Here is a 12,573-nt window from a genome sequence, read left to right as displayed (position 1 = left end):
AGGGCCACAAAGTCGGCTACACAAACACGTGGGGTCATAGACGGGTATGTCGGTAGTCCTGAAGTCAATGGACTAGGGTGTGAGCAGAGAATGTCTGGGTCTGCCCACGTAGCTGGGGAGTTTGTCAGCTCCTGTTTGCTAAATTACAGAAATTCAGGACTGCAGTTGTGGCAGATTTTTTTTTTTTTTTTTTGTCTTTTTAGGGCCGCACCCGCGGCATATGGAGGTTCCCGAGCTAGGGGTCCAATCGGAGCTGTAGCCACTGGCCTACGCCACAGCCACGCCAGATCCTTAACCCACTGAGTGAGGACAGGGATTGAACCTGTGTCCTCATGGATGCCAGTAAGATTCATTTCTGCTGAGCCACAATGGGAACTCCACTCACGGCAGACTTTGTTGTTGTTCTTGTCTTTTTAGGGTTGCACACGTGGCATATGGAGGTTCGCAGGCTAGGGGTCCAATTGGAGCTGTAGCTGCCGGCCTATGTCACAGCCACAGCAACTTGGGATCCAAGCCATGTCTGCGACCTACACCACAGCTCATGGCAACGCCAGATCCTTCACCCACTGAGCGAGGCCAGGGATCAAACCCGCATCCTCATGGATGCTAGCCAGGTTTGTTAACTGCCGAGCCATGACAGAACTCCATGGCAGGCTTTCCGACACTCCTTTGAAAGGGGTTCTTAACATAAAAAACTTGTTCAAGGGTCATGCTGAACAAGTTTGGCATCTGGTTAAATCTGGGGACTCTTCACAGAAAACACACACAATTATTATTATGGAAACCAACTCAACAGAATGGAGATTCCTGAGGAAATTAATACAACTACCATTATCATCCGGCAGTTCCTGGATCCCAAATATATACTTCTGGGTACATAACCATAGGAGATGAAATCATTATCTTGAAGAACTAGCTGTGCCCTCATGTACATCACAGCATCATTCACAACAGTCAAGACAGGGAAACAACCTGGGTGTCTGCCAACAGACGAGTGGATAAAGAAAACGTGGGAGTTCCCGTCATGGCTCAGTGGTTAACGAATCCGACTAGAAACCATGCGGTTGTGGGTTCGATCCCTGGCCTTGCTCAGTGGGTTAAGGATCCGGCATTGCTGTGAGCTGTCGTGTGGGTCACAAACGCAGCTTGGATCCCGTGTGGCTGTGGCTCTGGAGTAGGCTGGTGGCTACGGCTCCGATTTGGCCCCTAGCCTGGGAATCTCCATATGCCATGAGAGCTGCCCAAGAAAATGGCAAAAAGACAAAAAAAGAAAAAAAAAAAGAAAATGTGGTATATGCATTATGATGGAATATTATTCAGCCACAAAAAAAGGAAACCCTGCCATTTGGGACTACATGGATGGACCTTGAGGGCCTTACGCTAAATGAAGTAAGTCAGAAAAACACAAATACTGAATGGGTGAAGGTGGTCAAGAGGTACAAACTTCCAGTTATAGGATAAAATGTGCAGTCCAGGGACTATACTTATCAATACCGTATGGTATATTTGAAAGTTGCTTAGAGAGTAAGCCTTTTCTTTTTTCGAACAAACCCATGGCATATGGAAGTTCCTGGGCCAGGGATCAAATCCGAGTCACAGCTGCGACCACACAGGATCCCTAACCTTCTGCACCACAGTGGGAACTCCAAGAGAGCAAATCTTAAAAAGTTCCCATCATACACACTCACACAAATGCAGCTGTGAGGTGATGGATGCTAACGAAACTTGTGGCAATCATTTTGTAATACACAGGTACATCATATCATGTACACTTTTAACTCACACAATCCTATGTCCATTATATCACGAGAAAACTGGAAAATATATTATTATATTAAAATGAAACAACACTGGGATGCTGTAATATATGAACTTTTTAAAAGGAGTATATCAAATTATAAGATCTTATCTCAAAGTAGTGACCAACGTGAACAATGTTTTATAAGACACCCACAATGACTGTAACATAACGTTAAAAAGAAAAAAAAAAAAGTAACCATGACCTATATTGGTGGGAAAGTTGCAGGCACTGCTTTCACTGTTGTGATGCGCTGCCAGCATTGAGGTTCAGGAATAGAGCTAAAATTTCTGTTCAATCAATAAAAAGGTAGTTACTTCCCTGCAACAAGTTCACAGATAGCCCTGACTTCTATCCAGGTTAAGAATCCCTGCTTTCAGGGTAAAGTGTGAACTTTACCTCCTGTGAATCAGGAGGACACCGCTGGAAAGATTTAGAGAAGAGGCAAGACCCCCCTCGGCGGCGCAGATGGACAGTCCGAGATGTTTCTTTCCTTGCTGTGTTTCTGCTGGTTGTTGCAGGTTCCTGCTTGGCGCTTGTGTGTTCAGGACCTGTTGATGAGCTATTTGAAAACAAGTTCATCAACTCAAGTTCTTGGTTTTCCTGACAGCGAAGAGCTTCCAAGTCCTTATCAGATTGCCAGCTAACGAAAGGTCAAAGTAAAAGGAAGTTTTAAAACAAAATATATTTCCCCACTGTCTTCTACTATAATCATTGTTTACTCAGCTACTGACATTTTTCGTGGAGTTTTTTTTTCCCTCTACTTTTATTGTGAACCATAACACGTGCACACAAAAAGGCATAAAACATATCTTGGGATGTCTAGTTCTCAACTGTGAATATACCAGGATTTAATGATCCCTTCTACAGCTGATGGATGTCAGGGCTGTATCTAGTTTGGGGTTGCTGCAATAATGCTGGCTAAGAACATTCTAGTATGGCATACGGACAGTCCCAGGCTAGGGGCTGAACCGGAGCTACAGCTGCTGGCCTACGCCTCGGCCCCGTGGGATCCAAGCCGTGTCTGCAACCTACACCACAGCTCACGGCAACGCCAGATCGTTAACCCACTGAGCGAGGCCAGGGATGGAGCCTCAACCTCATGGATCCTAATCAGGTTTGTTAACCACTGAGCCACGAAGGGAACTCCTTAGTACTCATTTCTTAGAGGAACTGGCACACATGCAGCTTTAGCAGAAAATGCCTAACAAATTTCCAGTGGAAAATTGGCAACACCATTTTCTGCTGCCATTGGAGTATATATTAGGGTTCCAACTGCTGCATGACCTTCTGGATACTTAGAATTGGCAATCTTTTTAGTTTTAGCTTATATTTCTCTGATGAGCAGCTTTTCAAGTGCTTACTGGCCATATTGTCATATTTACTTTCCCTTATCGATTTATAACTTTTTTTTTAGGGCTGCACCTGCAACATACATTCCCAGACTAGGGGGTTGAATTGGAGCCCCAGCTGCTGGCGTACATCACAGCCACAGCAACGCCTGATCCCAGCCACGTTTGTGATCTACACAGCAGTGCACGGCAACCTCAGGTCCTTGACCCACTGAGTGGGGCCAGGGATTGAACCCACGTCCTCATGGATGCTAGTTGGGTTTGTTACTGCTGAGCCACAATGGGAACTCCTACAGAAGCTTTTTTAACATCAAGGACACTGTATATAGGGATTATAAAAATCTTTTCCCGGGAGATCCTGCTGTGACTCATCGGGTTAAGAAACCTAGTATCCACGAGGACGCAGGTTTGATCCCTGGTCTCTCTCCGTGGGTCGGGGATCTGGCATTGCCACGAGCTGTGGTGTAGCTGGGAGACGCAGTATGGATCGCGAGTTGCTATGGCTGTGGTGTAGGCTGGCAGCTGCAGCTATGATTCGACCCTTAGCCTGGGAACCTCTATATGCCGCAGTGTGGCCATAAGAAAAGAAAATCTTTTCCCACCGTTGGTTGCCATTTCGTTTTTTTAAAGGTGTCTTTTTTTTTTTTTTTTTTACTTATTTTAATGGAAGACTGTAGAGCCACTGCCAGAAAGGACGGCCTCTAACACAGTGTCCTGAGGATGATAGGCCCCCACATACAAGGCACAGTTCCGCCCCAGGGCCTTTGCATTTGCTGGTGCCTCTCCCTGGAATGCTCTTCCCCTAAACACACGGATTCCCTCCCTCGTCTCCTTCAGGTCTCTGCTCAAACAGTACCTCATGAGCCCTTCCAGGACAACTCACTTAAAAACTGCAAACTGCCAGAGTTCCCTTCATGGCTCAGCAGTTAATGAATCCAACTAGGATCCACGAGGATGCAGGTTCGATCCCTGGCCTCACTCAGTGGGTTAAGGAGTTCCCTTTGTGGCTCAGTGGTTAACAAACCTGACTAGGGTCCATGAGGATGCGAATTCAATCCCTGGCTTCACTCAGTGGGTTAAGGATCTGGCGTTGCTGTGGCTGTGGTGTAGGCCAGTAGCTACAGCTCTGATTCAACCCTAGCCTGGGAACCTCCATATGCCACGCGTGCGGACCCTTAAAAAAAAAACAACATGCAAACTGCCACCCTCTTTGATGAAGAGTTCTTCATCTCATTATCCTGCTCCTTCTTTTGCTAACCAATAGTATTTTTACACACTATACACACACACACGTTTAGACAGATAGTATTTCTAAGTGTGGGTGGAAGCCCCTGCATTCATGGTGTTACTCTTTTATTTATTTTATTTATTTTTGTCTTTTTTGCCTTTTCTAGGGCCGCACCCGTGGCACATGGAGGTTCCCAGGCTAGGGGTCGAATCTGAGCTGTAGCTGCCGGCCTACACCACAGCCACAGCAACACCAGATCCGAGCCGCCCCTGTGACCTCTACCACAGCTCACGGCAACGCCAGATCCTTAACCCACTGAGCAAGGCCAGGGATCGAACCCACAACCTCTTGGTTCTTAGTCGGATTCATTAACCACTGAGCCACAACGGGAACTCCCACACTGTGTTACTCTTTACCTCCTTCCCTAACTAGAAGCTCTGAAGGCCGGGATGTTTGCCTGTTTTGTTCCCGCTCTATCTTCAAACTTTGAACAATGCCCAGCACACGGCATGTCCTCAAGAAACGCTGACTAAGCGCCTCGATGTGTCAGATGCTTAAAGCAATTCCTGGCCCATGACATCGAGTGTTGTAGGAAAGGTTTGCTGGCCGAAATCCTATCAGTTGGCATAAAAATTTCAAAGGTAAAAATCTTCCTCGGTTGTTTTCTTAAAGTGCCCGCTACTCCAACTCTCAGATAAAAAGGCAAGTTTACCTTAACGTGTCAAGGCGAACAATTCATTTCACTGTCTTCCACCTACCCAAGAAAAAGAAAAGGGACTCAGATACTTGGCTAAGCTCTTCCGTTCACTATGCCTGCTTTTACCCCCTGATTTTTACGGTCATTGGGAGGCAGGGAAGAGAATTTTGCCCCAGAAACCAAGTGATTCGGGGCAGAAAGAGGCACATGAGGAGGGGGTCGCTGTGGGTGCAGAGAAAAGGCACGGAGGGCCCTGGGACCGGGTCTCCAGACCTCAGAGGCCAGCAGGGTGTGGCACTGTGGGGCAGCCAGGGACTGGGGCAACACGGCCGCTGTGCTGACGGAGCAGTCCTGCGGGCGGGTCTCCTTGGCTAGCTGCCCCTTCTTCTTCAATGTGCAGGCCTCCTGGTACGGTGGTGAGATGGGGGGCTGCGTGGGTGGGGTGTACTTGTACTCTGAGCCGTCCTCTAGCTGCAAGGACACAGGTCCCGGAGATGGTGAGGACCTGGGAAACTAGGACAGCGCCCTCCAACCGCCCATCACTGGCCGGGCACTTACGTCCAGTGGGTAGCTGCGGTCCGAATCATAGGCGCTCAGGTCCCCACAGGTCACAAATGGCACAATGGTGCGGGTGGGCCCATCCAATTGGTTGAAATCTGGATCTGACCAACAGGGAGAGATGAGACAGGATGGGGCTGGGGTGTCTGGGACTGGTCGTGACTCGAGTGGTAGCCAGGATGAGTTACTGAGACCTCTCCCACGTATCCACCAGCTGGTCTTACACGCCTTCACCAGAAACCCTTCATTTGGTTCTGATCACCTCCTCAGGGAAGCCCTCCAATCATTTTGAAACAGCACCCTCCCCAGCTCATTTTTCTCCCGCTGCACTTAATTCCATACCATGCGCTGCCTGGACTTCGTCTCACTCAAGGGCACTTGTCACGAGAGCAGCTCTGTGCCTTTTCCCTCTAGGGGCCAGGCTGAAGGCCCTCATGGGACAAAATTCCCACACTTGGGGGTGTGACCGAGTCTTCCTGGGCTAGAGAGTCTTCCTGGGCTAGAATCGCCTTAGCTGGGTGGAGTCTCCAGTGGGGCAGGACTCAGGATCCTCCCGGGACAGAATTCTCACCAGGTCCGAGAGTTCCCACGAGCGGACTGGGCTTGAGGATCCTCTTGGGACAGAATTCCCCCGAGGGGCAGAGTTTCCACCAGGGGGTGGGGCTGAGGGCCCTCCTGGGACGTAAATTCCATAAGGGCACAGACTCTCCCCAGGGATGAGGCCCAGGGCTCTGGCTCTCACCGTAAGAGTGGTCCAGCAGGGGTTTGGTCAGGTCCGGCAGGAAACCAGCAGGGGGGTCATAACCCTTACAGACAGCGAAGGCCTCTGTGGGGAGAAGGTGGAGTGAGGGGCCCCTGCCACTTCCAGCCGGTGTGGGATGCGTCCCCGAGTGTCACACCTCCCCCCGCCCGGTCCCTCCACCCCACTGACCGATGCTGGAGTTCCGGCTGCTTCTGGGCTTGGCACAGAGCACGCTGGAGAAGAAGACACGCAGCTGGCTGTAGATCAGCGTCACATCCCGGCCTCGGAAGATCTGCGGGATGGGGAGGCAGGCAGAGATGGAGGCATGAGGGTGGTCTTCGGGGACCCTTCTCTATCCCCTACCAGGTTCCCTGAGGCTTACCTTGGCCACAAAGCAGCCCCCTGGCTTCAAGACGTGTGTGGCGATGTTCAGAGCCTGTGGGCAGGACAGGTGGCTAAGGCTGAAGTGGAGCCAGCCAGCCAGGAGGGGGCCAGACTGAGGCAGGGGCAGCCAGGGTTACTCACGGCTAGGAGGAGCTGGGCCTGCATATACTCATCAACATCGTGGAGGCCGGTTACTGGGGCAAGAGGAACAGTGTTAAGCGGGGGGCGTCCAGGTCTATCTTCCTGACCCAGGGGTTAGAGCCCTAAAAACGCTTCCCAGGCCCTCTTATTGCTAAGGTTCTGCATGCAAGTGACTGTCTGCCAACTAGATGCATATGCTGAGCTCCTAACCTTCGGGCACTTGTTTTCATTCTCTCTCTTTTTGTCCGTTTAGGGCCGTGCCCCTGGCACATGGAGGTTCCCAGGAGAGGGGGCCAAATTGGAGCTGTAGCTGCCAGCCTACACCACCGCTCACGGCAATGCCGGATCCTTAACCCACGGAGCGAGGCCAGGGATCGAACCCTCATCCTCATGGATATGAGTCGGGTTCATTAACCACCGAGCCACGACAGGAACTCCTCGTTTTCTTTCTCAAAACAACCTTAGGCGCGAGTATCGTCATCATCATTTCTCCCTCCTGTCCAGACTGCTCCTCTTAACTTCAGACTCAGATCAGAACCAACATCTCAAAGTCGACACATCCAAAACCAAACTCCCGACCTTCCTGCCCAAAGCTGCTCCTCCCACCGTCTTCCCTGTCTCATCGGATCCTTGCAGTTGTCCGCTGAGTTACCTTTGACACACACAATGCACACTGCCCCCTCCATGCTCTCCTCACAGCCACATACCAGTCACTAGCAAATCTCCTCAGCTCTACATTCTTTCTTTCTTTTTGGCCGCACCTATGCCTACAGCATGTGGATGCTCCTAGGCCAGGGACTGAACCCGCGCCACAGCGGTGGCCTGAGCTGCTGCGGTGACACCACCAGATCCTTAACCTACTGAGTTACAAGGGAACTCCTCACCTCTACTTTCCAAAGATCCCCTGGATCAACCCTCTACTCATCTCTCCCACTGTCACCACTCACCTGGACTACTGCAGCGGCCTCCCCTGCTCCAGGTCTCACCCCTCACCCTACTCACAGCAGCCCGAGGGATCGTGTCATGACCCAGAAGTCAGGCACGGCCCTCCTCTGCTCACAACCCCACTCTCACCTCAGTGAAGAAGCCAAAGTCACCACCATGGTCCAGAAAGACCCACACAAGGATCCGATCCCCACTCAACCTCACCGCCTACCACCCTCCTGCTCACTCACTCTGATCCAGCCACGCTGATCTCCCTGTTGCCCGCACATGCCAAGCACCCTCCTACCTCAGGGCCTTTGCATGGGCCAGTCCCTTTGCGGGATGGTTCTTCCTCCAGAGGTGCCCCTGGTCCACTTCCTCCTTTAGGTCTCTGTGCTAAGGGCAGTAAGGCCTTCCCTACTTTATTTTACTTATTTTATTTTTTGTCTTTTTGCCTTTTCTAGGGCCGCTCCTGCGGCATATGGAGGTTCCCAGGCTAGGGGTTGAATCGGAGCTGTAGCCCCCGGCCTGCGCCAGAGCCCCAGCAACGCGGGATCCGAGCCGCGTCTGCAACCTACACCACAGCTCACAGCAACACCGGATCCTTAACCCACTGATCAGGGCCAGGGATCGAACCTGCAACCTCATGGTTCCTAGTCGGACTCGTTAACCACGGCGCCACGACGGGAACTCCTCCCTTACTTTATTTTAAATTCTTCAGGTACTCCCCACCTCTCTATCCTTTTTGCTCCTTTCCCCATGGTACCTATCACTATGCTATGGGGTTCACATTTCTTTCTGTCTGCTCCCACTAGAACACCAGCTCTATAAGGTCACAGATTAGCAGAATTTTATTCCCGAGCGTTTCCCCAACATGTACAATAGTGCCTGACACAATAGGGCTCGGCAAAATGTGCTGAATGGATGGATGGCTGGCTGACTGAAAAAAAAAAAAAAAACAGTGAACAGTAAGATGGAATCGGACAGTTGCAGAGAGAGGAGCAATAAGAAGAGGAAAGGGGGGACAAAACTGAAATGGTTGAGTACGAGAAGGGAGAAGACAGAGGCAGAGAACAGGAGACAGAGGTAGGGAGAAGTCAGATGTGGGAACAGCTGACAGGAGAAGAGAAAGGCAGTAAAAGCAGCCCAAAGAGGTGGGACATACAGAGAAGGACACACATGGTTCCCTGCACCCCCCCCACCGCCTCTGGCTGCCCCCCCCATCCCTGCTGCTTACCATCGGGAGCCCCGTCGCACACTACGAGGTCCGCGGGGCAGCCCTCAAAGTGCTGGATGATCTCCTTGGCAGTGGACAGCTATGGAAGAAAGGGAGGATGAGTGGCCCCACGGCACCCCCTCCACAGCCTGCTCACCCCACCTGCCCTGGGCCCTGGCCTGCAGCCCCTGGGTCAGCCAAATTCTCAGGCTTTGCCTAAGATCGGACTCCATACCCTGGCATCATTTGTGGCTGTCTCTCTGTGACGGCCACCTGCTGGCTCCGTTTCTCTGCTGTTACACTCTCTCGGGTTCTCTCAGTTACTCTGTCTCTGTCTTTCTCAGTCTATTTCTTTCTCTCTTCCACCTGCCGGAGCCCCCAGGTCGGGGGGGGGGCCTTTGCCCAGGATCCACCCCATGACAGCCCCAGCCATGCTCTCACCTGGGTGATATCCCCTTGGATCTGTAACACACCTGGCAGTGGAGCCATAGCCTGAAGGTCCACAGCCACCACGTGGCCGGACCCCTGGCCCCTGTGGATAACACAGTCCCTCGTCAGCCTAGTTTTCACTCCTGGCCCACCCTCCCCCTAGCCTGTCCTCCGGCCCCCCCATCTGGGACTCCACACTTACCCAATCTTCTGGCTCAGCACCTGGCTCCAGCTGCCCGGGGCCGCGCACAGGTCAACTGCCCGCGTCACGCCTGAGCACACACAGGAAGGTGGAGTGGGCAGCCGCACCCACCTCTCCAACCTGCCACCCTGTGAGGTTCGCTCCTTTCCCCCCCGGGGAGCACCCACATCTATCGGCTGCCCAGATGCCCAGCTCCTTTGGAAGACCCACCCATCGTCCTGCTTGGCCCCTGCCCCAGAGACCCTCCAGGTCAGCCCACTTACTGAAGGGAGCACTGGAGGCCTAGCCCACTTGTCTAGTCCCTTCGCCCGCCCCATCCCCCAGTGACTCGCCCGCCAAGTGGGGACCTTGGAAGAGCTGGAATTCCTCGTCAAGTTGTAGCAGTTTGAAGGCACTGCGGGCACGCCAGCCATTCTCCTTGGCTAGGCGGTAGTAGACATCCCGCTTGTCCTTCGACGTCCGTCCCATCTCACACACTGGTTGCCCGGGGACCTGCCAACAGTAAGCTGACGCCGCCCTGTATCAGTAACTGGGTGAGTGGGCCACCACCGACCTCTGCAGGGCAGCAAGGACCACATAAACGAAACCAGGCTCGGAGTTCCCTGCGTGGCGCAGCGGTTAATGAACCCCACGAGGATTCATGAGGATGCAGGTATGGTCCCTGGCCTTGCTCTGCGGGTTAAGGATCTGGCGTTGCTGTGAGCTGTGGTGTAGGTCACAGATGTGGCTCGGATCCTACGTTGCTGGGGCTGGGGTGCAGGCCGGCAGCTGTAGCTCTGATTTGACCCCTAACCTGGGAACTTCCATATGCTGTGGGTGCGGCCCTAAAAAGCAACAAAAACAAAAACAAACAAACAAAAAACCACTAAACCAGGCTCCTCTGACCCACGTGACAGCTCCCTCAGCAGGTGGGAAGGCTGCAGCCTTCCGAACTTCCAGATCCCGCTGAATTCACAGCCTGAAGGACCCCGCCACTGAGCTCTCAGGCTCCATCGCTCACCCCACAGATACCCCCAAAAATCCCACAAGAGATGACCTATTACTGACCCTGTTGCCCTGCCACTGCTGTCACTCACACACCACAAATTAAACCCTGCGACTCTCACTATCGACCCTTCTTTGCCCACCTGATCCTCAATAACATCTCACAGTCTCTCTGGCTGTCCTCACTGCCCCTAGAGTCCCAGAGCCCTACGAGCCCCCATTCATCCCTTGCTTTCACCCCTGTTATCCTCATACTACCTCACTGCGCCCCCCCATTTCCTTAATCTCTCTCCTGAAATGATTAGGTCCTCGATAATTCCTTTATCACGACCTCCACATCGCGCCCCGCCCCCCATTAATGCCTGGAGGACCATGGCCTATTAGTTCCCCATTAAGCCCTCAATTACTATGATTTCTCAGCCCCCATTCACTTGGTCCTCCCACTGATCCTTCACAGCCTCTAGCAACTGCCATTACCACACTCACATTAAGCCCTGATCATACATAAGCCTCCCATTCTCTCCTCACTGCCCACCTTTCCATGCCCCCCCCAATGATCACTTGATGAGGACACCCAACGACTTACTCTTAGCTATTACGCTCTCTATGCTCACTCTGTTCCCATTAATGCCTCAATGACCATGCCATGATCACCCACTAAAATCTTTTGATTACAACACCCCTTTGGCCTCTTATTTTCTCTTCTTTGATCACAACTCCCATTAGCTCCTTGATCATGACCCTCATTGGCCTCTATTATTCCCTCCCCGGCCTCATAGTAATTGAATTGTCCTTCCAATTACTGTGCCCCATCGCTCTTCATTAATCCTCTGAATATGCTACCTCCGTCAGTCCCTCAGGGATCACACTTCTACCTGCTTCCCATTATCCTCAAGGTGCCCCTGTACTATCCTCCCATGAATTAATGAATGCACCCCCACTGGCCCCCATGATCACATCGACTAAAACACGTCTATCAGCCCCCAGTGATTCCCCAATAACACACCCTCGCAGCCCACCAAACCCTGACACCCACCCATCAACGGCCCTCGGGCTACACCTCCCGGCCCCTCCTCCGCATTACCTCAAAGCCCAAGTCCCCACTGGGACTACCAGACCCCTTTCAAGGCGGCTCCGCCGGTATCTGGACCCCTGCCCGCCCCCCAGCCCGCCCCCCAGCCCGCCCCGCCTGAGTGGGTCCCCTTATCCAAACCTTGGGTCTGGAGCCTCCCCGGTGCCAGCTGCCAGGACTACGCAGCGGCAGCGCCGCCGAGAGCGAACTTCCCCCCTTCCCTCGCCGGCCGGACAGCGCAGGCGTGCCTCAACCGTCTCGTTTGGGACCCAAGTCCTCCGCCCCCCAGAGCCTACCTTAAACTTTCTAAGTAGGGAAAAACCGGACGAAGGAGGCCGGTCCTCGAGCAGCCCGAGCCTGCGCGAGAGCGCAAACCGGTGAGAGATCCAAGGGCTTCAGTTTGGGTTCTTAGTTGGTCCGGACGTCTCTCGCGCATGCCTAAGGGCGACCGGAGCGTGGCAAGACTGTCATCGCGGACCTGAACTTACCACGTGAATTCCGTCATCTCGCGCCGACGTAGCCGGTCTGGCGAACTGCCGTTCCCAGCATGCAATGGGCGCGAACAAAGCCGCCGAAGTCGCGCGCGGCGTGGCCGAAAAGTCGCGAGGAGGGGGAACGGTTCTTTTGTTCCAAGGCGAAAATTAACGTACTCTCCGCCCCTCCCTTCTTGGGAGATGGCGGTCCTCGGGCCTTTGGACTACATTTCCCAAGATGCAACGCGCACGCCGGTACCTATTCCCTTTTCGCCTGCCTGGAGGTATAATTACCGCCAGAGTCGAGAAGTAGAGAGGAAGGCAAGTGCGTTAATTAAGTGCGCGAGCGCGGTGAGGCTGCTCCCCTGCAATT

At 52.8% G+C, this 12,573-nt stretch overlaps 1 protein-coding gene across 6 annotated transcripts; it reads right to left on the bottom strand.

Annotated features, from left to right (window-relative positions):
- Positions 1-1,856: 1,856 nt before the first annotated feature.
- FTSJ1 (FtsJ RNA 2'-O-methyltransferase 1) lies at positions 1,857-12,345 on the bottom strand. Of its 6 annotated transcripts, none has more exons than XM_047764889.1 (13): positions 12,216-12,345; positions 10,019-10,177; positions 9,672-9,741; positions 9,482-9,599; positions 9,062-9,140; positions 6,901-6,953; positions 6,758-6,811; positions 6,565-6,667; positions 6,376-6,459; positions 5,634-5,737; positions 5,349-5,546; positions 5,091-5,132; positions 1,857-2,441 (listed from the first exon to the last, which is right to left on the bottom strand). In XM_047764889.1, the coding sequence occupies exons 2-12, from the start codon at positions 10,137-10,139 to the stop codon at positions 5,100-5,102; spliced, it is 1,017 nt and encodes a 338-aa protein (XP_047620845.1). In that variant the 5' UTR covers positions 10,140-10,177; positions 12,216-12,345; the 3' UTR covers positions 1,857-2,441; positions 5,091-5,099. The 6 variants fall into 6 exon arrangements, with proteins under 6 accessions (XP_047620845.1, XP_047620844.1, XP_047620847.1 ...); XM_047764888.1 differs by lacking the exon at positions 12,216-12,345 and adding an exon at positions 12,024-12,209; XM_047764891.1 differs by lacking the exon at positions 12,216-12,345 and adding an exon at positions 12,024-12,209 and having other exon boundaries at positions 5,634-5,731.
- Between the last annotated feature and the right edge of the window lie 228 nt (positions 12,346-12,573).

Source organism: Phacochoerus africanus, chromosome X (genome assembly GCF_016906955.1).
Source record: "Phacochoerus africanus isolate WHEZ1 chromosome X, ROS_Pafr_v1, whole genome shotgun sequence".
Taxonomy (NCBI): Eukaryota; Metazoa; Chordata; class Mammalia; order Artiodactyla; family Suidae; genus Phacochoerus; species Phacochoerus africanus.
This window is presented reverse-complemented; position numbering and strand designations above follow the sequence as displayed.

Excerpts from the sequence above, each read along its gene's own strand:
- FTSJ1 (XM_047764889.1), bottom strand. The coding sequence starts at position 10,139 with ATGGGACGGACGTCGAAGGACAAGCGGGATGTCTACTACCGCCTAGCC. Across the intron at positions 5,547-5,633 it reads ACCGCAGCTACCCACTGGAC|CTAGAGGACGGCTCAGAGTA; the intron begins GTAAGTGCCCGG and ends GTGTCCTTGCAG. Across the intron at positions 5,133-5,348 it reads ACACCCTGCTGGCCTCTGAG|GTGGAAGACAGTGAAATGAA; the intron begins GTCTGGAGACCC and ends TTTCTTGGGTAG.